The following is a 26,293-nucleotide window of genomic DNA, read 5'->3' as shown; positions in this document are numbered from 1 at the left end:
CTAGATAGAATCATGTTCAGGTTAATTTAAGTTACGAAGGGCATTTCACAACATACATTATCTACAGACATCTAAAGGTGTGCTATTTAGTAAGGTAAAGACCTTACATAATGTGTCCAAGGAAACTCAACAAATCTAAAGTTTCTTTTGGGTTCCCTTTAAGCAAGCCAAAAAAAACATTCTGGCAGAACCAAGGCTTAGGGAGGGCAGCCATCTGCCTTGAATGGTTGGGGTAAGGGTAAATAAAGAGGCGAGTGAACAGGATGGCAGATGGAAAACAGCCAAGCAACACAAAAGAGAACAAAGTCTGGGGAGGTTAGTGAGACTGACAACTGTGGATCAGTGACGTGTAGCTCCACATCCAGAGACACCTGCGGAGAGGACAAAACACAAACTCTTGGAGAGATAAGACGCAAAGTTAGTTTTGTGACATGAAATAGTCACATATAATGCGTGCAGAATGAAGGGGAGGAAAGCAGAGTAGAGTGGCTTCAGGCATCTTGGGTATTCCCCCAGCAGTCTAGGCCTACAGCAGGAATACTAAGAGATGGTTCAGGCAATCCTGAGCAGCCCAAAGTATCAGCTTTATCAAAGAGGAACGTTTTAGGCCTAATCTTAAAAGTAGAGTAGGTATCTGCCTTCCAAATTCAAACTGGGAGCTGATGCCACAACAGAGGAGCTGAAAACTGAAGACTCTGCCTCCCATTCCACCTCTGGAAACTCTGGGAACCACAAATAAACCTGCAGTCTGAGAGTGAAGGGCTCTGTCTGGATGATATGCTACAGTTATGTCTTTGAGATAAGATGGGGCTTTTTTATATGTGAGAGAGGGATTCTGAATTCTGTTCCTGATTTTATAGAGTCAATCAAGAGAAGCTAATATGGGAGAAAATTATCTCTATTACTGGTTCCTGTCAGAAGTCTGGCTGCAGCATTTTGGATCATCTGGAGGTTTTTCAAAGAAATATTGGGATGTTCTGATAGTAAGCAATTATAATAGTCTGCCTTACTCAGGCGAATGAAGACCATCCTAGAGACTTGCTTTATGTTGGGGTGAAACTACACTTCCTAATCAGAGGTAACTCTAAGGTTCCTCACAGTGGAACTGGAGGCCAAGTAATCCTGTACTGTAAATTTATTTATGACTTTTTCCTCGTCAGTTTTTGCTTGAAATGCTATTTGTGGTGAGTGTCAGGTTGAAAACAAAGACATCACTCATCACTTGTGTCTGCAGAAAACGCTACTTCTCAAACTTCTACCTGAGTTTGTGCATTACGTAGCCAGTTGTATCTTCATTTTCCTGTATAATGTGAAAACTAAGCAGCTCCATCTTCCCATTTTTGTATAAATGAGACAATGGTCATTTATTTTCTTTACTCTGTGTCTGTTTTCTATGAATCAGATGGAACTTTAATGTGAGTGCGAACAGATGTGTCCCATCCTCCCGCAGCATCGCTCTCGGACTTTGACGTGACAAATTGCTCCTCCGACTCTCAATTCGCCGTTCAGCTTCTCAGTGGTTTACGCAGCCAATCAGTCAGACAGGAGCTCACTATTGATGACACTGTGAGAGAAATAAATTCTTCTGTCCTGGCCTGAACTGTACAGGAAGGTACAAAGTGTGGGAAAACAGAAAAGAGTGAGACAATAAGCATTGATGCAAACAGAATGAATGAAGGAATCAGAAAACCATGAACGCTAAAAAGTGCATTTCTTGCAGGACTGTGGGATTGGTTAAAGATTAGAAATAGAATAGTTTTTACTAAAAGCTGACTACTTAAAAATCTATTTTTGCTGTCCTTTGACTTTGATACTCACACTGGTTTAAATGAGGTAACATTTTCTAAAAAATGTTTTTATGGGAGAGTGAAAATGGGGGAAAAAAGTGTTCCTGTATTGAGGAATAGGAAAAAGGTCAAACTAGTGAGCACAGAAGGCCAAAAACTGTGAGCTAAATAAAAGATTAAAGCTTAGGATTTTCTGTGTTTTCGCTCTATCGCCTACCTCTGGCTGGATCATGTTGTCACCTTTGATCATTCACTCATGTTTAAATGCATGAAGTCAGAGAGAAGTGTCATGTTACTGTGATAGTCACGCTGAATTTCATCAGACCCTTGAGTAGTTTTACAGGGTGAGCATTTTGAAAAGCGAGACAGCACCATTTATTTTTCTATTTGCTATGCAAATAGTTACCCGATTTCTGTGAAGCAGATTTACATTGTTGTATTTCCATGCATTGATGTATTCATTTAAGTTATACAAGTTGGGCGATAAAAGACATTATGATGGACAAAAAGGCCAAATTAACAATGAAAACTAGGGAAAACTTGTGTAAAGTAAAATGGAAAAGAGCAGAAGTCAGCATATACTGTATTAAATTGCTGCTGCCAAGAATCACGCTTGTTTTCAAATGTAAGAAAGCTGGTTTTTGCCCAAAACTATACAAGTAGAAGAATTACAAGTGGGTCTGCAGAGTCTCTCCTAAACATTGTCCATTCTTCTGTCCCATCTGTCTTCCTGCTTTGAACTGTAGTCCCTGGAGGAGAGTCATCCATTCATCACCACATTCAAACACTTCACACTCAGGTAGTGTGTCCTGACCTGTCCCTTCCTGGCCTGGAGTGGGAGAACAGGATAAATATGCCATCAGCCGTGGCAGGAGCGCTGACTTACAGCAGGCTCAGAGGTGGAAGAGAGAAACCCACTCCTTCCTTCTAAATCCAACCTAAAGCTCTTCTTTCAACTTCTGCTTTAGACTGACTCCCATTTTAACTGCCTACAGTCACTGGTGCAAAGCTGAGGCCTCCTGAAGTACACTTTCATTAGAAGTGAATACCTGTGGACAAACAATGGGGTAAATGTAAGAAAGGGAAATTCATAGATGAGTCTCTGGTGCAGGCAGATGGATTACTTGAAGCACACAAGTTATTCTCATACCTCTTCCTAAATTGGTTTGAGATATTTTGATTGATTTAAGAGTATGTTCTATATCAGAATATGCGGCTCAACCTCCCCCTTTTTTGAATATTATACAGTAGCATTTTTTTCTTTACTGGACAGTTGAAGGTGCAGGTACTGACAGCAAAGAGCGAGAGGGTGATAGATGAGATGTACACCAGAGGTTTCTGGCTGGAATCTAACTGAAGACATTGCAGCTATATGGTATGTGTTTACTCCTACCATTTGCTGTTCTTTTAAACTGTGCTAATTCCCTATATATGACCAAATAAAGACATTAGTCAAATTACCACAATGTAATGTGTTGGCACACAGTGAAACTGAAGCTTTTAAGAGCCCTGAAAGTGCAGCTGATGTGGTTTCCCACTGTGGTTGGTAATCCAATCTTAAGAGCAGGTTAGTGGTAATATTGATGGGACAGCCTCTGCTAAACATACTGAATAGTTTGGACACAGCACTGTTTAGGTAAGGTGGTGCTGTCTCTGTTGTAGCTGGGAGTTTGCCCACTGTGCAGTCAGATGATTTGGAGATGTGGAATTTTATGCATCAGCCAGCCATTGAAAGGTTTCAGGGTAAAACCTTGTCTCTTCATTAAAGGCTGGTAGGATTTAGAGGCTTCTGGCTTCTTGGTTTGCAGATTGCAACCTTACGACTTACTCTTCATTATCCCATTCTAAGCACGTAGCACAATCCAAGGTGTCTGGTGAAAATGTGAAAGGCCCTCTCTCGGGCCAGTGTTTGGGTTGTCTATTCTGGGTTATTGTATGAAGATGACGATGCAATACAGTGGATTCTGTGGAAGAGGACCTGCTTCCCCTGTAAATATGAAGGGCTTATTCTAAGGTAACAAAAATACAATTTTTCTGATTTAAGATGATTGTACACAAATGACAGCTTAATTATGAACACTATATTCAATTTCTTCTTATATATCCTCAATGTGTCACTAAACCTTTGAGGAACAACTTAATGTCCTACTTACCTTAAACACACCACATTTTAAAAATGCAAAAATGTATTTTGAACCGTGATACTTTCCCTGAAACAATAGCGACAGTGGAGTCTAATGAGAAGGACATATAGGTGCTCATATCTGCATATGAGTGAATGATAATGAAGCTGTTAATTTGCCCTAAACAAGTGTGTTTTCCCCCTTGGTAACATGTCCATATGGTGTTATATTGTTTGCTGGAAGACTTATCAGGATGTTTCAAAACGTGGAGTCAGACTTAGAGGGTTGTAGATCTAACAAACCTGAAGAACTAGTCATGTCAACTCAGAGGGTGGGATTTTTTTGTGTTCCATCTTCAGTTCAATGTCCATGATTGAATTACTACAGTATTACAACTTGTCACTGTGTTGCCTACAGTAAGTTTTTATGGATTTAGTCAGTGACCAGAAACAGAATGTACACACTGGAAGTTAGAAATACTGCAAGCTTTTCTACCAGTGTACACAAAAAAGGGTTAACTTTCAACTTTTTCATAATTTGCCGAGCGATAATCAAAGAAAATAACAAACCGCGTCTCCTTTACTGAAGAGCGCTACCGAGTATAACCAGAACGACCCGAATGCTTCCGATCATTAATAGATGCACACTACACTACACGATTCGGACTACAGCTCTCGCTCTCTGCACCTGGCTTACTCCATTTCCATAAACATCCCTCACACACACACACACACACACACACACACACACACACACACACACACACACACACACACACACACACACACACACACACACACACACACACACTTCCCTCATCCCCAATCCCCTGGTCCTTGTGCATCCCATCTTGTTAACCCATGCGTTTTTTCTTCCTGTATTATTGCTATTCAGGCCTTCAGCTGCTATTTGGCTGGTAATTAATTGGTCATTTCATTGTTTTTCAATCTGTCCATTCATTTCTCAATTGAGTGATTAATTATTTGTTCTATAGACTGTCAGAAAAGGGTGAAAAATATATTAAATATATTGTATCAGTATTTCCCAAAGCCCAAGATGATGTCCTCAACTGTCTTGTCTTTTGTCCACAACTTTGCGCGCCGGAGTACAGATACTGAAAAAGTGTAGCTAAATGTGGCTAAACAAAATTCTAGCACTTTAGCCACAGTGGCTAGAGACAAATTTTCCCTCGTGCAAGCACAGCATAATTACATTTTATTTGTTCAAAGGAAAATAACTTCTATTGTAGTGACCACTAGAACATGAGATTAGCTGCTAGAGTGGAATAGTGACTAAACTCAAAAGCTGATGCATAGTTAAAGAACTCTCCTCTCAAGATAAAGCAAGAGCATTCTCAGGATGGCGCTTGCATTAATACATTGTGGAAAACATTGTGACTGAAAACACATCTTTGCACTTCCCCAAATGTGTAAACAGCACATTAAAATTTATGCATTTCAAAGACACAGGAGCTATTCAGCATCCGCTACGCAGGGCCTGTTCACAGCCTGCTGTTAGCCGTTTTCATCACAGTCATTTAAAGATTTTTGTTCTTGTGCATGAACCTATTAACACACTTGAGTCCGTATTTACTGGTAAATATATGATCCTCTGGTGAATGTGTACATTTGTCATCCCGGCACGGGTTTGGACTGTATGTACCCACCAGAGATGTTACAATGTACATTCCCTGTTTCTGACATTTTCCATAACATATTCATATTATTCATTTAGTGAGAAGAACCAGGACAGTCTTTGCTGCCTGATGTTCTCTTCAGCCTCGGGCTCCAAGCTGAGCAACTCAGTCAAACATCGACGGTGTGAACCTGTGTGTGTTTGAAGAAGTGCAGAAGGGCACAGCTGTTGACGAGGTGCACACAGTTTTCACATCTGGCTTGGAGAATTGTGTTTTTTTTCTACTTTTGGCGGTGAAATTCTTGAGACAAATTACCAAATAAATAGGAAGCAGCTCAGTCAGAGATAAAAGCATGGAAAACCTCAATGGACAAAATGTATAATTTCATCATGGGGGCTTTCCTTTCATGCTACGTGGACAGTTGATGTTATGCATTATATCAGCATTTACTTAAATGTATGAACACAGAAAAGGCTGTTTACAGTCACCAGTCTGTGTGAACAAGATGCCTGTCTGGACTCCACACCAGCACTCTGCAGCTTGTGGGTTGCATCACAAAATTATTATGGCAGCATCGCTTAACCTTGATGTTGTTTTGCCCCAAATTTCAACTAAATTACCTTACACTTTAAATGGATTATAATTAAAGTTGGCAGCTACTGAGACAAGTCAAAACACGTTACAATACATGTTCAGTTTTGTGATGTTGGTGTGAGAATGAACTCATTTTTGAGTTTAGACACTTCTATGGGAAATGGAAATGTGTCTCAAATCTGTTATTTAAGGATACCCACAGAAGACAATAATATAATAAAACTTGATTTTCTGATCATTAGAAACCCAAATCTACATGAAGGGTCCTAAACATAGCTTATAACTGATTCACTTGCTGCCAAAACTGCAGTTATTACTTCAGCAATTCTCACAAACAACCTTATTTAAATGTTGTGTTTGGTATTAAAGACCGCAGCATAAACAGGCATAAAGTATATAAAAGAATATATTCAGTGTGACAAAAAATACTTACATTTTTTGAAGTCATGAAAAAGGAGCCACAGTTAAAGGGAAAAAAAGGGAGACAGAAGGACCGAGAGCAGCAGCTGTGTGTGGGAGGATCAGAGTAGTGAACAGAGAGAGGGGAATGCTGAGGAGAAACCAAGCTTTGATGGACAAAGGAGGCTAAATTTTTGTAATGGTTTCTTATATTGACCACGTCTGTGCACATAATGTTAGACTGAAGCTGTGACTAAGTATCTGCACAAGCTCTGTCTGTGAGTGTGTTGCAAAAAAGAAAGAAATCTGCCAGCCTGACAGGAAGCAAATAGGATTTTCTGCATAAATAAGTATGGACAATCGAACCCTTGTGCATATGTGTGTCTGTCTGTATTGTTGGGGGTTTGGACGCTCACACGCTGTACCTCGAATAATAACGTACTGTAGCTGAAGCTGGCTGTTGGGCCCGAGCATAAATAAGCACAAAAGTGACATAATCATTCCTGAAGCTGGACTGTAGCCTTGGAATAGATTGAGTCGTTTACTGCACCAATATAAGGACAGAGTGCAGTCAAATAATGAACCCACTACGCAAGATGAGAACAGTATTATACCATGACATGATCAGACAAAAGTTCATTCCTGTTTGCTATGATGGCTAATACTCATGTGGCACGATTTCTGTCTGTGTGTCATCTTATCTGCACACTCACATGCTGTATTTCCACCATCTCAAAATAAAGGAGCAAATTTTTTTGGAGCAATTTCAATCGTGCCAGAAAGTTTTCATCAGAAAGTGAAGTTTGCTGAGTTCACTGCACCGAACTCAGTGGGTGTTATGATTCCCTCCATATCTTTTTTTAGGACCTCACGTCTGTGTTTTTCTTCAGAGTTAAGTGCGAGTTCATTCTTGAAGTAGTGGTCTGACAAAATAGTTGTAACTCTAGATCCACTTACTTGCTTTTATGGGTGTTTTTACCTGTATCAGAGGTGGAACAAAAGCATCATAAACTCCATCTTCATGGCAACTGCAAGGAAAAGCAAGTAAGTGGTCCTTCTTGTTGTTGTTCCTTTGTCAAAGTACAATTTCTGAGGTCAAGATGGATTTTTTCTTCTCTTGATAAAAACAAGCCCTACCATTGAAAGGACATGCAGGGCTACAGCATGTAACCTTGTTCTCTTTTGTGTTTGTGTCCTTTTGAACAAGACAATATGCCCTTCTTGTTGCCTTGCAGAAACACCAAGTCTATCATTTCATTTTATTGACGGTAAAACATGTTTCACTTCTCTGCTGCTGGTAGAGGTTGGGTTCAGAACTGCTTCCAACGTATAGTTGATTCCAATCTGATTCCACCTACTGCATATCTGCCACTATCTGACTGTGCCATTAGTCTTGTGAGAAAATGTGTGCATGTCTTCCAGATTCCTAATGCATTTGTCTTAAATCTCTGCACTCCAAGCAGGACATTTTTTGCTCCTGTCCAAGTAAAAATATGACTAGAGAGTTTGCGCTCATTTTTCACTACGATATAAAGTCTGACATGTCTATGGAAATTGCATAACCATGACTAGAAGTGGAGAGAACTCAAAAATCTCTCTATTTTTGCTGTGTAAAAATGCTGTGATGCCACAAATTGCAACAGAAATTTTATTTCTTTGATGTTTTATTTTGCAAAATTTGAAGAAAAAACTGGAACATGTACAATTAACATGTATTTTACCAAGTGTTAGCAACACTGAAAAAAACTGCTGGCTCTATTTATATATGCACTATAGATATTTTCACACTTACATTTTAAATTTGTTTCCATAGCATATCTACTTTATGTAACAAAGCCTGCAGTTCAGCCAAATAGTCCCTGAATAATTGTTACATGATTGTTGATCGCAACTGAGTTACTAATGGCTGCACACTGGCAATGAGGACCGCAGAATTTGTAGTTTTTTCAGAGAATCTGGTTCGTTCGAGTGGCAATTTTTGAGAAAATTCTTAAATGAGATGTGTAGAATGAAGTCGTTTTGATTATCACAATTTTAAGCTCAGGTTGTTTTTTTTTTCTTTAAATCATTACAATTTCATGTCACATATATGTAGAGTTTTTCTCTGTCTACACTTTGTAGTTCAGGGGGATAGTAAACCATGAGTTTTGCATCGTCTGACTTACTAGGCTGTTGTCAAGTGGCTTCATTAGCAAATTGTGTGGTTGGCTTGTAATACAGTATTTACCTTAATTAACAGAACGCTAGTCTACGAAATGCTTTACAAGGATTGGATTAATCTGTCGTTACAGTAAAGTAGCCAAAGTAAACACAACAATTTAAACCAGAAAAGAGACCACAGTCGCTATGGTTATGATTACCCCATCTTTAACTTAATTTGTCGGTATCTGCTGCTACGGTTTATCAGTAGTACAGAGCTGTGAAGAATGCAGGAGGATGCTGTATTAACATGACATGAACAAGAACTCTTCATTTCTTTTCTGTGACAGTGAACACAGAGACTTTCAGTAACTATTGTTCTTATCTGACTAAAATAACTTTACTTTCACTTATGGCAAACACTGCAGCATCATGCCAGTACTTCTCTCACACACACCTCTCACAACAGTAGTCTGCATCACCACATTAATCAAAGGGGTTGCATAGTTATTCTGAAGGAATACTTTGCTTGCTTGTTCAAAAACGTCCATCCATCCATCCATCCACCCATCCATCCATCCATCCATCCACCCATCCATCATCTATACAACGTTTAATCGTCTCTAGGGTCGTGGTGGGGGTAAGGGGCTGGAGCCTATCCCAGCCAACTCAGGGTGAAGGCAGGAGACAATCTGGACAGGTCACCAGTCTATCACAGGGCTACATATAGACACAAACAATGACACTCACATCCACACCTATGGACAATTTAGAATCATCAATTAACCTCAGCATGTTTTTAGACTGTGTGAGGAAGCCGGAGAACCTGGTGGAAACCTACGCATGCACATGAAGAACATGCAAATTCCTGTTAAAAAATGTAAAATATATATTATTTAATCAGGTTTTTAAAATGTGTCTTTACCTTGATGTACATAGATGTGCAGCAGAAGGATATGTAGGATCATATAATGCATAAAAGTATTATTGCCACACTGTAAAAGCCCTGCATTGAAAATGTTAAAGTACATAAATATAAGAAGAATATACTACGGTAATAAAAGTAAAAGTAATCAATGCAGAAAAAAATGTCTCCTTTGTCTGTTATAGTAGTTATAATATTGTAATAATTGCCTTATTTTTACTTGTGCATTGATGTAAAATCAGGGTTTTACTGTTGTAGTCATCAGAGCCATCTGCCCCTCAAAGAATCAGAGTCAAACCTCTTAAACTACAAACGATGCTCGAACTTATCTGCTGGCAACCTCCAAAGCTGCCTCCAGATTTGCTCCCATTCAGGTCATTACTCTCCATTTTGGTGTCAGCAGCCCATCAGCAGTTGTGGTCAGAGTCACCCTGAGTGTCACGTTGACCGTCTGAGCCAACGCAGAGCACGCAGCTGTGAATTTGTTCAGGTTAAGCACCGAGTGAGGCAAGAATGCATAAAGAGACACCCAGATCTCTGCTGCAGCCTGGGTTTTCATGCAACATGAAGCTGTTTGCAGATGTGCTGCTAATCAGAAAATTTCGCAGGGTTTACGTTGACATTAAGCAGCAAAGCAGGAAGTTTCATGATCTTGTGTTGCTGTGAAATGTCAAAATGAGGATATTTGGTTGGATAGATGTCACTGTTATATTCAGTTATTTCATATTTCCACTGAATCTATGGAACCTTTATGGTTCGCAGGCTTCATGTTTTGGTTTTCTGTCCTACAGCTTTACTGTTTAGATTCACCCTCACTGCTTTCCTAATGTTGTTTCTAGTTGTAGTAAGGAGAGAGCGAGTAGCTGGTGGACATAGCAGAACATTTAGCTGCTAACATGAGCTCTATTATGCTCTGTATCTGCTAAATGTGTTCAGTAAGCAACTAACAAGCTGGTAATATCAACTTAAATGGTGATTAGTCAGTGTTGTGATTCTTGTTTCTGTATGCACACTCCATGCAGTGTAGTTGTCTCAACTTAAAACAAATGAAAGAAAGACTCTCATCTGCAGCACCAAGTCCTTGAGTGCATCACTATTCTTCCATGGTATCACTTTATCACATGAGACTATTACTTTCACCCTCTCAGTATTTCTCTCACCGTTTATCTTCCCCCAGCTGATGGTGAAGTGGTCAGTCCGTCGGGGACAGGCCGATGGGAGTATCTGTGCCGTCTACCACGCCTGTGAAAAACTGATAGAATTAGAGCGTGTCCCAAGGCTTGTATCACCGTCAGATGACTAGATGGTCGTCCGCTTCCTGAATTTAGAACAACTGCCTCTTGGCTCTCATCGTCTGATGGGGTTAAATTGCTTCAACCCCTCTCAAGGTCAAATTTGTGGATCACTCGATTGACTTTGCTTGTGTGTTATCTGCCGGCAGCGTGTTGGCAGGCGTGTTGGCAGGCGCGGGAAGGCGTCGTTGCTGCTTTTCCTGGGATCATTTCCAATATCCCACAAGTGAATATTGCTGAGGTGCTTCTGAGCAAAGGTGCCAAACCTCTTGTTTTACTGCTGAGATATGGAAAAGAATAAAACATTCAGTTAGATGCCAAATTCAAACTCTGCATCCAGAAACAGAACTTGATAAGATGAAAATGTATTGCAGAATGACTAAAACATCATTTTAAAATGCTTTTGTAATCCAACTCTGGTCAGCAAGTGCCAATGTCAGGCCATCGTCCTTGTAGTTAGTAAATGGTTTGAAATAATCTCAGATCCCAGGCCTGTGCTGGGACATTTAGCAGCTATTCTGACTAAAAGGTCCTCATCAAACTGATCAGAACATCAGACAAGCAAATGAGCAAACAGTTTTTACTCTTCACTGAGTATATTGCTGTTGTTATTGGGGGAATGCCATCAAAAGAGAAAGCCTCTTGGTATTCAGGTACATGTTGTAGGTGACACATGCAGTCCATGAAGGGCACAGGACAAAGAAAAAAATCCACAGTTTGATCAGTTTGAGACAGGAGAAGCCTTTTCAGGCATTCTCATTGTCAGCTGTCATTGACTTAACATTTTTTATACTCGAATGACTCCATTCCCAAGCAGCAATTTTCATCACATTAGCCTTGATAGTTTGGAAAATATTATGTTTGACTGGAGGATACCAGACTGAAGGTGAGGGGGAAATTGGCCCATTCTGAGTGTGCCGCATTATCATTTTAGCTGAAGGACATTTTGAGTCATCCAATCTGACTTTGCAGACAGTTGCTCCCCAATATTGTCCCTTCTTTTTAATCTTGGTGTTCTCTTTGATGGAGCAAACCCACGCTGTCTTTCAAAGGAAGGAAAATATGCAAAGTCTGGCAGAATTACATCCTTATTGTGAAATATCAGCTCACATGTACAATGACCTATTTATTGCAGCAGTGTTTTTCCTTCTCTTTTAAATCTTCAGCCAAAAAGCACTCAGCATGACTTGGAAAAGGAGGAATAGTAAAGAATATACATAGATCTCGATGCTGGATCTTTTTTTCTTGCATACCTTGACATGGCTTTCTCAGAATAGATCTTAGCTCTATACAGATCAGACAAATGAAAAAGATGAAAATCCTAAAGAATATATGCTATCTTTCGAGTGCTGTTTGGAAGTCTGACAGGATGAATGAAGCGCACCGTCAGGTTGTTCAAGGGAAATTATTTCAAACAGTGACGTGTGTCAAAATGTGATTATTTGAAACTATATTTTATTTTTTCATGGGTTTAGAGAGGAGAGAGAGGGGGGAGATAGCAGGAGGTAGAGCGGATATGGGAGCCTGTCCTCAAACAAAAAACGACCACATAGGTCGTCTGTACATGCCAGTATTACGACCCAGTGTTACGTTTTGACTATGCGACCTCTAGCGGTTGAGTAAATATCGACACTCTGGAGTCGCAGGTGAAACGTCATCATGAACAAACTTTTATCTAACACTATCCCTGTCCCTATCTCTAACCCTAACCTTAACCATAACCCTAAAAACGTGTTGGGAAAGTGAGAAAAAAGCCGTTTTGCGACGGAAAAGCCGTTTTGCGAATTAAATCCCGTAATGCGTTCGTTTTCCCCGTAGGGGCGCAAACGTTCATACGACGGCATAGGTCGTATTCCGGTGCACGGTGAAAACGACCGATGCGGTCGTATGAATTGGAGGACTTGTTGGAGCTGGAGATGGCGGAGGTAAAAGAGAGAAAGCAGGATCCCACCTGTGCGTGTTTTGCCTTGAAAAGAGAGAGACTGCCTCAGTGACTCACATTTTGATTAGTAATGACAAGCATGTTAGCGTTTAGATGTTAGACGTACACAGAAATGTATGCGTTCGTGACTGAGATGCAAATGTATCGCTTCTCCCAGAGCACTCCACAGTACACAGTGAGTGTGGCTGCTCGAGTGGGGACTACCCCCCTCCCTTAGAAGCTGTTGGAGCTGTGCTTTATTCATTTAGCCACACAGGACTAACTTGGCTATGCCAACTTAGATCAGAGGCTGCGAGCTGTAGAATCTAACAGCAGCCATTGGACAGTCCCAGACTCCCCGTTCTGACATGAGGACTCCATCACAGACCATTAAACCAGCAGCTCGAAGCGAAGGCATGTGAGGCAGGTGGAGAGGGAGGTGGAGAGTGTGACAGAGGCACTGTGACGGAGTACAGACGGTGGAAGAACAGAGAGGGAAAGAAAATCTTTTCTGGTTTACACCAGCTGCTAGAAGCCCCTGAGAGACAAGAAAGACTTCATGGAGAGGGCTCTGCCATTGAGAGACGGTGCCATACAGTGGTTATTGAGACATAACAGACAGCTGCTGTAGTTTATAATGGCGAGTCACTTTGACAAAAGCAGCCATACTGTTGGGTTTGTTGAGTTTGTGAAATGGCAGTTGGAAATATGTTGCAGAAACTTCATCATCACAGCACTCTCATGTCTGACATCTGGGACACTTTTTACTCTGCTCCTGTTTAGCATTTGTAGTAAAATCATCCCTTTTACACTGTCACTCTGATACCCCGCGTCTTGTCTCTCTCTCTCTCTCTCAGATCTGTTTTGTAAATCTGGACCCTCAGAAAACAGACTGTCGTGATGACAAAAGCATCAAGGTGAGCGCATTCCTTGTGCACACTCATCCACTCCTGCTATCCCTCCTGCTCACTATCCTGTTCTTTCCTGCCCACTTTTCATCTTGCAGGAACTCTGTTCATTGTATTTCACACATACACAAAGGCTCAGTTGCCATGGATTCAAGATCATTACCCAGAATTAGAGGCCAATTTGTTTAGATAATATGCAGATTTTGCAGCCTTTTGTAGCTGGTGGTGGGCAACCAATAGTCATTCCACATGGTTCAAGACTTCTCAGATTTTATAATTAAGCATCTCTCACTCGGAACCACAGAGAACAAACACATTTTGTTCAGTTTTGAAGTCACTTGAAGAAAAGCATTTTGTTCTATCGTCTAGCATTGTTTCTGTGCTCGGCATGTATCTTGCAGAAACTGGCATCAGTGTCTCCAGACCTGCCAAAGCTTGTTGAATTACTGACTGTCCACCAGCCGAAAGAAAATGAGATCTTGCTGCTCGGTGGCCTCGAAGCCTCAGATGCTTGCCAGTCACACCCACACTCCCCCCCACAGGTAAGTTTGCAAGTATTTGCAGGATTTGAATTAGCGGGTCTGGATTGTGAGGCAGAGAGGAGCAAGCTGTTCTAATGTACAGCAATTTTGTGTTATTACATTGGAACATTTTGTGCTAAGAAAAATCCACATAACAAAATGCACTCATTTTATGTAGTAATTATCCTCATTTCTGTGAAAGCATCGTCTCATCTCTGCAAATGGCAGACACTGATTGGACTTGTGTTTATGGTCAAAATATGGCTCATCTGTCATTTTTGCTGCTTGGTCAAAATATAGTCTTATGATCGTTCACTGAAAACTGAGCCAATAAGTGATAATGGGTGTAAAAGTATGTCAGAAAATGTTACAAATATTGAAAATGTGATTACAAGTTACATTTTGTTTACATTGCTAATGACGCGAACAATGTAAATGTACCTTTAATGCAGATTCAACATCCCTAGATGTCATAGAAAATAACACTTCATGATGAGTAGGATGTGTTAGACAGATGCATTTAAAGGAAACACACCTGCAAGCTCAGAATAATGGAGGACTTGATGAAAAACATTCAACATTTTTATTTCAGAATGCTCTAAAGTTTTACAGACGTAAAAAGAAATACAGGCATACGAGCGGCTAATATGCCTTTCAGTTTTGATATTTCTCTTGAAATACAGTGTTCCCTTCTCTTTTTGAAGCTCACCAAATACATCACTGTATGAAACCACTGTTACAATCAATACGCAGCCTGAGGAGCCTGCACAGAGAATTAAACTTGCATGAGCAGGTCCACAGAGTTATAGTATATCGAATAAAATGAAGAAAACCAGGGATGAGGACCACATAAGATTTTTATAATACAGTATCATAGATTATGACTCAATGTATTTGTTAATGCTGTGATGTGTGCAGACTTAGTGTATAGTATATGTGCCAATACCTGTAGACATACACAATTAAGTACACAGTATATGACATGTATGAGAATGTATTTACTGCATATGTTTTTGTGTGTACTTGTGCATAATGCAGAATGGTTATCTGTACATGTTCCATTCAGGGTGGGCAACAGCAGCACAGAAGTGCAGGAGTGTGCTTGGTTCAGTGTTCAGGGAAGAGGCGCTCCACACCACCTGGCAGCATCATCTTTGAGATCAACAAGTTCCTGATTGGCCTGCAGTGGGGAAAAGAGCGGCAGTTTCAGCAGGGCCGAGTCGCTGGTCAGCGGATCGATGATGACACCAATCGCTCCATCTCCTCCATAGAAGAAGACTTCCTGACTGCTTCAGAACACCTTGGAGATGACAGCGAGGATGATGGCTTCAGAAATGGTGAGTCTCATTATGTCCAATGAGGCGGCGTTAGTGTGTTATAATTGGCAGGAAAAGTCAACGTCTAAACATAGTTTTGATGAAAACTTGCAAAAAGCCCTGATCAAGTTCATTCGTTTTTGATGCTGATCCAAAACAGGTTTCTGAGTATTTTGCCAAACCCTCTAGAAAATCTTGACTTTCATTTATGCATACGAGAAAAAAAAATTACAGCTGTGTCACCCAATGCTTCATCATCATGCTAATGTGGATAAATTGCTTTATCTACTGTGTGTAGTCATAGCTCTGAAAAAAAAATCCATTTATGTATTGGATTTTCTTTACATGTTCACGCATAGTGAGCATTTGTATGATTCTGTCATTACTAAAATCCTCGTAGTAGCCTTTAACCTGCTTTCTGCCTTTTGTCAGACCCAGTGAATAACAACACAGGTGTTCAAGAATTGTAATTCTCCATCTGCCCATGTAGGCATGGCACTATACAGCCTGAGCAGCCTCACCACCCTGCGACACAAGTCAGCATGCTGCCCTTTGAACTCCTTACAGAAAATTCTGCATCGGAAATATCATGCAGTGCAGCCAACTGCACACTGAGTCAATGTAATATTCAGATTTAGGTCATTTCCTGTAACATGTTTTCTGCTATGCTATGCATACATGGTGTAACAGTGGTTGTAGTGTTGAGGCATATCAGGCTCATTGTAAGTAAGGCCTTAGCCCACTGGATGATGATGACAGTGGAAACAAGAAAAGCACTCAGAGAGCACAGTACCCCTCCAAGGCTGTTCATTCCCTCATATGACATTGTCAGAAATGCAGTGTTTGTTTTTTGTTTTTTTTTATTAAATGCAGCATTTGTTTACTAGTTATTGATGATCAGAAATCACGGCAACATAGAATGTGGCCATTTAATATAGATGTACCCACAAACAAAATGACCTTGTGTTGAACACAGGCATGCGTTATGCATGTGTACGTTATGTACGGATACAGAGTCGTGTCACATAAATATGTAGCAGTCGGCAGGAATTGATGGGACTCGGAAATACCCCCATAATATAATCAATTGTTCCTTGTCCTATTTCCAACGGATACGTCCCGTTATGTCCGTAGCGGTCGATTTGTAGTAGAATTGCAATCGTGATCATCCACAGGCAGCTGATGTAGTGTTCACTTGTTGTCATAGTTACAGTGACACCGTGCCACTATCTAATAATGATACAGAAATCCTTAACAAATCTGTGGATCCAGACTATAAACTGCATCACTGCCAAAATCTAATCACTTGGTCCTTGTGTCATTTCTGACCTTCCTTGAAAATTTCATCCAAATCTGTTAGTCCATTTTTGAGCATTGTTGCTAATAGACAGACAGACAGACAAAACAACGCTGATCGTCACATAGCTCCGCCGTGTTCCTTGGTAAAGTAAGGAAAGTCTGCTTATATCACACACTGAACTGATACTGTAGAGCTTTAAAGACCTTAAAATACATTTATTGCAAGCTTAAGAACTATTGTGAAGTCATTGCTGACATCAAACTATGATTCGATATTTCACACTGTCAACATTATTTTTGGTCATTTTAGTTTTTATTGACCACACATAAAGTTGGAAATATAAATGTAATGTATTATGTGAAAGTAAATCCTGTATTTATTGCAATACTACTGAGGAAACTGTGTGACAAGCACTGAAATATCTTAATAGCACTTGAGAAACACAAGTATATATTTATTGCCCCTGTGTTACTCTGGTGATAAACACAAAATGTGTTGGAAGGAAAAAAGTCTCTGAGAATTTGTCCAAAGGGAAATTGAATGGGACAAACGAGACATAACCCAAAGTCAATAGTCGGTGAAGGGTAAAACATTGCAATGTTATACTCTTTGTGTGACATTTTAGAAACTGATAGAGCTGCTTTCTAATCAGTGTGGACATTTTTTCCCTGTCTGTTTCTTCATCTTTTCACAGAGCCAGAGAGTGGTGACCTGGGAGAGAACTTGGTAGAGGCTGCACAGAAACACTGTGTCAGACTTGCATGTCACAGGGGACAGCTGAACAAGGAGGATACTGAGGTGAAGAAGGAAGGTCACCAGCACGCAAGCATCCAGACTAAGGAATCAGCTGGTCACTATGCCACCAATCTGGCCGAGTCAGTACTGCAAGATGCCTTCATACGACTTTCTCAAGATGAAACATCCTTTGTTTCCGAGGCAGCTGTCAGTGTGTCACTCTCTAGTCGCCCTTCCAAAAGCAACAGTCCGTCAAAGACCAAAGAGCCTTCTCAGCAGCGCACCTGCTCTTTTGAACTACCTAAAATTGTCATAGTCCAGAGCCCAGACAGTTCTGATGGAGCTGGAGAATGGCCAGAGACCCAGGTGTCTCATGGACCCGACCACAATATCACTGCCAAAGCCAGAGAAATGCCACAGACTGGGACACAATCTCACATTCTGCACCACAATGGAGGACATGCATCCAAACATGTAGAAGTGGCTTTGGCCTGCGCTGCTAGTATTATTGGCACCATTACTACCCCACAGCTAACAGAACAACTTGCCATTGAATCTGTTTCAGAAGAGGACACAGAAGAGGAGATGCAGGAACAAGAGGAGAGAGGTGACTATTCCTTCTCCTCAGCTATGTGCGGCATGGCTCAGGTAGCCGGTGCGGTAGCAGCTGTGGAGCTAACAGAGGAATCAGGAGAAGCTGGCGACTCTGATGCAGATTCCACTGAAGTCTACTCAGCATCACAGGGTCTTATGTCTGCTGCCAAGGCTTCTACTGCCTTCACATTGCACTGCAGTATCGCAGAGGGTACCAGCGTTGAAGCATTTCGTGCCAACATTGCCGAAGTCTTGCACAGGGAAGCAGCTGAGGTGCTGACTCAACCACAAGGCTACAGGAGTGTAGCTCACCTGCTAGAGACCACACATAATAAGATAGTAGACGGGATAACATGTCCAAAAAAATGCTACATGGATGAAAGAGAGATGGATGACTTAATAAATGAGGTGGCAGACAGCCTATTCAAGCATGCTTTAGAGAAGGCAAAAAAGAAAAAGGAACTCGAGGGTGCTGGAAAAGATGCGCCAAGCCTTCAGGTGTTTATGCAAGACAGTGTAAACAATTTGCTGTTTGATATTCTGTGCCTGACACAGAAAAAAATCAGTCACATTTCAAGATGTGACCAAGGGTCAAGTGAAACACAAGAGGGTGACACTTGTGCAAAAGAGCTTGCTGCAAGCAAGGATCCATTAGGTCCATTACAGTGCTTAATTGGCCATAGTCAGTCCACTAATAGTGAGAGCCACAGTGGCATGCTACACTGCACAGATAAGTTTTCAGCGGTTCAAGGCCTGAAGCAGAAATACATGCTTGATGAAAGTGATCTTATTGCATGTTCCACCACAGTCAACAACAAAGAGCAACAGCAGCAGTCATTATGCAGACAAATTCAGTCCAAACACATCTCCTTGCAGGCCAAAGACTTGTCTGACTACCAGCAGATCCAGCAGGGCAGTGGTGCCATCAGAGAACCTTTAAGTGAAATCCCACTTCACAGCACAGAGAGGAGGGGCCGATTAGGGACAAGCAGCGACAGTAGACAGTCCTCCCTCACCCCCCAGTCCTCCCTCAACTCTTGCAGTTCTCTACTCTCTTTCAGAATGGACTCGGAATCCAGAACACCTATTACTTGCTATGCTGATGATTTGGCTGCTACAGTAGTGTCTATGGCCACAGAACTAGCAGCCATCTGTCTGGAAAACTCTACTGGGAAGCAACCCTGGTTCTGTGCTCTTAAAGGTGCATCAACCGAAGGGCCGGAAGCCTACTTGATCCCTGCTTGCCGAACAGTGCTCAGGAGAAAAGATGGCCAGAACAGCAATGCAGCCTCCAAAAAGCATCGGGCACCACGCCTCAGTGAGATTAAAAGGAAAACAGAGGAACAACCAGAGCTAATGGAGCGGCTGGTCAACCGGGTTGTGGATGAGTCCGTTAACCCTGATGAACCACAGGACCCATTTGCTCTGTTTGCCTCTGAAGTCACAGCCAGGATCATGAACTGCCCTGAACTCAATGTGGTGGATACCTCCAAAACAGGCCAGCAACGCAGCAGGTTGCAGTGTGAGAGGTGGAGCCGTGGCAAGGCATCTAGTTATGAGAGCATTCCAGAAGAAGATGCAGACCCCTCAGGAACGCCCAACACCCTGGGCCCTGGCAGTCGGTTAGGTCAGAACTTGAGTCGTGGTAGCTCGATCTCTAAGCAGTCCAGTTGCGAGAGCATCACAGATGAGTTCTCACGGTTCATGGTTAACCAGATGGAGACTGAAGGCAGAGAATTTGACCTTCTGCTGGACTACTACGCAGGAAAAAATGCCAGCAACATCCTTGCTGCAGCTGTGCAACAGGCTGCAACGAAGAAAAATGGTCACCTTAATGTCAGGACCTCATCCTGCCTGTCGAAACAATCCAGCACAGAGAGCATCACAGAGGAGTTCTACAGATTTATGCTTAAGGATATGGATAAGGAAAACAAAGAATATGGCATTGCCAAGACTAAAGAGTGGAGCAACAGCCTCTTCCCACCTTCTCCAAGAACGCCCTTCTGTATACGACAGTCTTCTGTCCCAGACCGACGTTCCTCAGACTCACGACTGACTGTCAACTCACCCATTAAAGCCAACTCCTTTGATGGATTTGCCCGCAATGTGCATGGAGACACACTAAATATCTACCCTGCCAACACAGTGTCAGCCACAGGACTGTGTAAGTCAGACTCGTGCCTCTATCAAAGAGGTAAAACTGACCAAATTACTGATATGCTGATTCATGAGACCTGGTCAAGTTCCATTGAGTCCTTGATGCGAAAAAACAAGATCATTGCTGATCCAGAGGACAGTATTGAGTTGGAGGCTGCAGGAGACTCTCAGCCCCATGTGCAGCAATTTGCAAATCGCTTGGCAGCGGACATTGTAGATATTGGCAAGTCTGCACTTGGGGGACAGCAGGATGTAGCTGGGGGTTTGCCTGGGTTGCACCCACGGCCGTATATGCCTGTTGGCGAGAAAAGGAGGGGGTTCAAACAATCTCATCTAAGTTGCAGTAGGAGTAGGTCCAGCCAGGAGCAAGCTGTCACTGCAGTAGGATCTGGGGCAAGTGACATCGGTGCACCCTGCACGAGGGGCCCCAGAGATGTGCCGCTGATCCACATTGAGGGAGATCAGAGGGATGAAGAGAATCTTTTAAACCCTGATAGGACAGGAGGAGGACCTCAAGAAACATCATCAGACATGTCAGCGAACAAGCGCACAGAGAGAGCTACTGCCAACAGCAGCAGGTATTACACAGCTCACATTCGTTCTGTATGAGAGTCAGACTCCTGCTTCAGGTAGAAAGGTTTTTAATAGCCCAGCAGCAGAATCATCATATTGTAGATATAAAAGAAGAGATCAATGTGTCTGCCTAGTGCAAGAGAGAGAAATAAGAAATGGTTATTTTTAAACTAAACACTAGAGTTGTAAAAAATAAAAAAAATTAAAAAAAATGCCAGTAAACAAATAAATCCAGGGACTAAAGTTATTCTTAGTGTTTGATCAAAGCGTGTCAGACACACAGAGGATCTATTTCTGGTGTAAACTAATCTATTTTTAGCAGTGTGTGAGGTTTGACAAACCTTTGGCTAGGCTGTGACTCACACTGTCTGGGTGATGTACTGTGTGTGCAGAAAGCTTTTATTGGCTTCATCCTTTATCCACTGAGGGGTTGTTGAACTCTCCTTAATCAGTACAAGCTGCACTCACGCTTGGCCAATGTGCTGAAACCACAAAACACTCTGAGGTATTTAGATTAGAATGACAGAACTACATTAAATGTCATATTCTACCCAGAATGACATTTTAGAAAGACAAGGACACAACTAGGTGGCAAGATTTGTTCTAATTATAAAAAGACAAAGTACCTTGAGTGTCCTCTCAGAGTAAAGATGAGAACATAGACTGTCCCGGAAGACATTTTAGTAGATATTTTGGGGTGATGAAGAATGGAGCATAAAGTGTCGCAGTTTAGAGTCAAAAGGCACAACTGAAAATGTATAAGTAGTATTGCTAATGTGCAAGAGAAGCATGCATATAGATAGTATAGAAACTATGTGGGGGTATAGAAAAATAATTTATTTTGAATTGTAATCAAATTTAGATCCCCCAAGTAAGCCATATTCAAGAGTGAATGAGAGGAAACACTGAAAGTCTCCCAGGTCACGGGAGAGTCACAAGACATGCTCCTTTTCACTTGACAATACATGTAATCCAGAAACAAGTGGAGTGCATCTTTTTGTCCCCTGTGTAAGACTGGAACTTAATCACTCGTCTAGTCAATAAAACCTGATTTCCCTGTTGACTTGTCGAGGATGGCAGCCCTCAATCATCTGATTATGACTTAATTTAATCAGTTTCCTGAAAAAAACTGTGAAAACCCAACAGTGCCCATGGGAAATGCAGTTTGCCGATGAATTAAAACTACTGAAATTAATTAACTTTCTTTTGATGTGGAGCACACTCATTTCCAAGTCCAAATGTTTGCCATTTGTAAGAAGTTGCTGTATGTCTGTCATGTATGTAATAGTAACTGTTTCCGATACTACCTTTTAAGATGCACTTTGGTTTGAACGGTGAAAAATGGGAACAGTGGCCAACATTAACTACACATTGCAGCAGAAACGGTGCACAAGCAGTTGATGGTCACTCCCACCATCTTGCGGTTTGCTCTCCCCAGCAGTGAGAGGGACAGGCCAGCTGTGGCGGTGGCTGCAGTAGTGAAGAGGGACAAGCGTTCTATGAGTGCTAGCAGTGAAGAGAGCATGGGGAGCTGGTCTCATATAACCCCCGAGGATGACCCCCACGAGGAGACCAGTAGTTTTATCCAGCTGAGCGAGGGGTCAGTAACCGTTGCTCCTTGATACTGCTCCAAACACTGCTATTCCCACCCTCACCCCACTCTCATTGGCCCATTGCTACTGACACTTGTGTTCTCCTGCGTCAATGCCAATTTATTCCCCGCTGCTGCAATATTCACACCTGCTAAAGCAGTGTATGGCAGAGAGCTCACTGCAAAAAGCCATACAGGACTAGACCCTGCCTGCACCCACACTACCTGCAGTAGAAGGGTGCAGTGGCATCGCACAGCAAAAGACTACTTCAGAACATGCGCTACATCATTTTCTATTTCTTTAAATTCTCATTTGTTTACTCAGCCAATGGTGTGGAGTCAATACTCTATGTTCACCAGTGAAAGTGATAATGATGATAATGACACTGCTAATAGCAGATGAAAATGCCCTGCTTTACTTAAAAAACAAATTATATGCCATAATAATGACAATTAAAGCTGCTAGTGTCAAGTAAAATGCATGTTGAAACCCATTTATTTCTAAAGGTGGTGGTATGTGTAGTATAAAGACAAAAGAGGAAGCCGGATACTTTTCAGTGTGACAACAATACCAGGCTCAACTGCAAGGGTAGCCGTCTGCACCCCCATTACACTTGCTGCTCCTTGCAACCTCTCCATCTACCTGCTTACTTTAACTCCACCTCATTCCTGATTCATGTTGTGACACTAGGGCATGGCTGCCAGCCTTGCCTGTCCACCCCTTCCCACCTAAACTACCTCCAGATCTCCTCATCCCCATGTCCAGGCGGACTCGCTGCCAGACAAAATTCACCAGCTCTCCCAGCTTGAGTGTCCAATGCTGCTGCAGCTGCTATTTATATGTTAATCACCAGCTAACGAACAACATGACCCGCATCGCTGCGCTTGGTTTTTGTTCTCTTCAGCGATCGTGTTGGATGTCTTGAGACAACATACAAGTGACACTGTCTCTGGCTCTGTCTTTTTTTTTTCTTTTTTCTTTTTTCAAATTGGTTTACAGGAATGGGACAAGCAGCACATCTAGCTTAGGCCTTGCAGACCTGGATGCTTTTTCTGATGTGCCCACTCAGAGCACAGTAATCAGGTATATATGTCACTGTCACCGCCCAGTGCTGAGATGTTTCTCATTATTGTTTCAATCTCATGTTTATAATGACATTTTTTGATATGACAGAACATTTTCAGATACTACATTGCTTTTTTTGTGTGTTCTTACCATTAGACATGCCTGTCCAGCACGTCATTCAAGCACAGGAAAATAATGTTTTGTTTATAGGCCTCTCCACTCTGCTGTATTTCTTCTTTTATTAACAGTGCATAGTATTTACTAATATAAAAGGAATATGTGAACAATTCAGACTATATATATATTCACTTTCTTGCTGTGACATTGATTCCTGTAAAACTACAATATTTAATTTTTGAATTTTGTTATTATGCATCAATTAAACTGTTCAGTATTTCTGCTAAGCTAAGCTAACCAGGTTTTCCCACATCAAACTTTTTGCAAGAAAGTAAGGAAGCATAAAGTGTCATCCTAAACCATTCTTTAAAGTGATAATGTATGTTACAGTAACTTTCAGTTTTCTATATTCTTCTGTATCACAGTGAGGAAACTGAGAAAGTCCACCTGGCAGGAGCCAAGGAGAGTATCTATGGTAAGTGTAGTCATGGTTTCTTAAGTTGTCTCATCCACTGGGTAATTATTCACCTCCTTCAGTTTTACCTTTCTTACTACTCACCAGGAGCCCGTAAGTGAACAGAGGTAGAGTGCGTGCTGGGTTCCTGTGATTAATACCTTAAATGGATGTGCTTGAATATAAGCTATCCTCTTGTCTGAATCCAGGATGGTCATATATAATTAAAAATGGTCCACAGTTCCCAAAGCGTGTCAACACAGAGTTCATCTTTGTTTAATGGCACACACTGCAACAAAGATTATCCCAAACCAAGACTGTGCTCAGGATATTTTTATTTCATGAAGCTGAACATGTTGTGTGTGATGGCGTGCAAAGGCCTTGCATGTTAGCATTTGATGTCCCAGCGAGCATAGAACAGATGAATTGTCAGGGCAGTCCCACAGTGCTTTGATGGTGAGGGCAACATAGTTAACATCAAGGTGCGATGACCATCAGTACAGTTTTACCTTTGATCTTTTAGAGGGCAGTTCAGCGAGGACAGCAGGCGGTAGTGCCAACCTCAGGGAGATGTTGGTGGTAAACTGTGACCTCGAGCCAGAGTGTGTGGACTCCGAGCTCAGAGTGGCTCTGCAGTGGATCGCTGCCTCCGAGCTGGGCCTTCCCGCTCTCTACTTCAGGAAGTCCAAAGAGACAAGGCTTGTGAAGGTAGGAACGGGAGTTGGAAAGTCAAATAAAAAGCAAAAGCAGAGAGCCAGATTATTTTCATCAGTTATGTTACTGATTGTATTATTATACCCATAGATGTTACTCCAGTGCATGGTGAAACATCAGATTATATTATCTCATTATTTTATTATTATATAACATGGAATAGGTAAATAATAGGGAACTCTTCCTACACACATGTGATGAAGACCTTATGCTGACTGTTGGATTTGTTGTTTGTTCTCTCAGTTCCAGAGGGTGGTCCACCTGATGTCTCAGAAGTCATGGCGGATTGCAGACTTATTCAGCGCTGTGGTTCAGTTCTGTAAGCTAGCTGAAAAAGAGGAAGAAGCAGGCCGGTCTCTCCAGTCCAGCCTGTTTGATTGGCTTTTGGAGACCCTTTAGGACTTACTAACCTCCTCATATCGCAGACAAAAAAACAAATGCTCACTCATCTCTCACATGTTCCTAACTGTTTGCCCCATCATGTCTCATCACACCAAGTGTCTCCTACTGCAAGCTGAAAGCACCATGCAATCAGCATACTTGAGAAATTCATACCTCTCACCTCGTCCATTAAGGTTGTGTTTTTTCTTTTGTCTTTTGTCTTGTTTGCAGCTATGAATGGACCAATCTCCCTTTAACAAGAGCATGTTTCAGACTTACTTCTCTTACACTCAAACAGCGCAAACTCTTGGTATATGGGTTGGACATTCCTGATGGGAATGAACTAGCCCTGAGGTGATTATAGTCGGCAGGTTTTAACTGCTCCAGATTATATATAAATATATATTTAGAGACTCTCACAGCCAAATTAGGTTTATTTATTTATTCCAAATGAACACATGTGAAGCAAATTACCTACAGAACACAGGAGAATCAGACTGAATTCTCCCCACAACTCGACATGCTCAAACCTTTTGTATTAAAACTACTTTATAAAAGAGGCTGTTAAAATGTAAGCCCAGAAAAGCTCTTTCAGTATCTTCTGATAGCCACTTAGAAGTACACATGTGCTTTACATAATCAAAACATCCATGTCTTTGTTGTGTTCATTGGCCAACATACCACCTCTCTTGTGACTTAAATTCAGTTCCAAGTAAGTATCTTATTTTGTTCATGTTACTGGAGAACTGATTATTTTGAATAGCTGTATTGTATATACTGTAGATTTGGAACTGCTGCACCTTGGAGTAGTGGACTGCTCTATTTAGCTTTTACTATGTCCGAAAGACAGAGTAAGGTTTGTAATGTTGAATTTGTATGTGGATTTGGTCTGTTTATTTCTCTACTTAGTGGTAATCTAGTGTTATATCAGCATTGGGGGAAAAAAGCACACAATTCAGCTGTAAACTCTGTCACAGTAGAACTGAATGTATTTATCTTTTGACATCAATAAATTTCTGTGATGTGAAATACAGACAGAATGTATGATTT

At 41.5% G+C, this 26,293-nt stretch overlaps 1 protein-coding gene across 3 annotated transcripts in view; it reads left to right on the top strand.

The window, feature by feature from the left end:
• The window catches only part of sphkap (SPHK1 interactor, AKAP domain containing), a 34,428-nt gene extending 8,152 nt beyond the window's left edge, over window positions 1-26,276 (top strand). The window contains exons 4-12 of one of the 3 annotated variants that reach the window (XM_022192567.2): window positions 13,674-13,733; window positions 14,126-14,266; window positions 15,312-15,582; window positions 17,556-20,925; window positions 22,359-22,520; window positions 23,512-23,595; window positions 24,120-24,169; window positions 24,672-24,856; window positions 25,106-26,276. In XM_022192567.2, the coding sequence (XP_022048259.1) occupies window positions 13,674-13,733; window positions 14,126-14,266; window positions 15,312-15,582; window positions 17,556-20,925; window positions 22,359-22,520; window positions 23,512-23,595; window positions 24,120-24,169; window positions 24,672-24,856; window positions 25,106-25,261 (4,479 nt within the window). In that variant the 3' untranslated portion in view covers window positions 25,262-26,276. The remainder of the gene's footprint in view (window positions 1-13,673; window positions 13,734-14,125; window positions 14,267-15,311; window positions 15,583-17,555; window positions 20,926-22,358; window positions 22,521-23,511; window positions 23,596-24,119; window positions 24,170-24,671; window positions 24,857-25,105) is intronic. The other 2 variants (XM_022192568.2, XM_022192569.2) reach the window with 2 other exon arrangements.
• Window positions 26,277-26,293: the final 17 nt, after the last annotated feature.

This window comes from Acanthochromis polyacanthus, chromosome 13, assembly GCF_021347895.1.
Source record: "Acanthochromis polyacanthus isolate Apoly-LR-REF ecotype Palm Island chromosome 13, KAUST_Apoly_ChrSc, whole genome shotgun sequence".
Classification (NCBI taxonomy): Eukaryota; Metazoa; Chordata; class Actinopteri; family Pomacentridae; genus Acanthochromis; species Acanthochromis polyacanthus.
The sequence above is the reverse complement of the archived record's forward strand: the minus strand, read 5'-3'. Positions and strand labels throughout refer to the sequence as shown.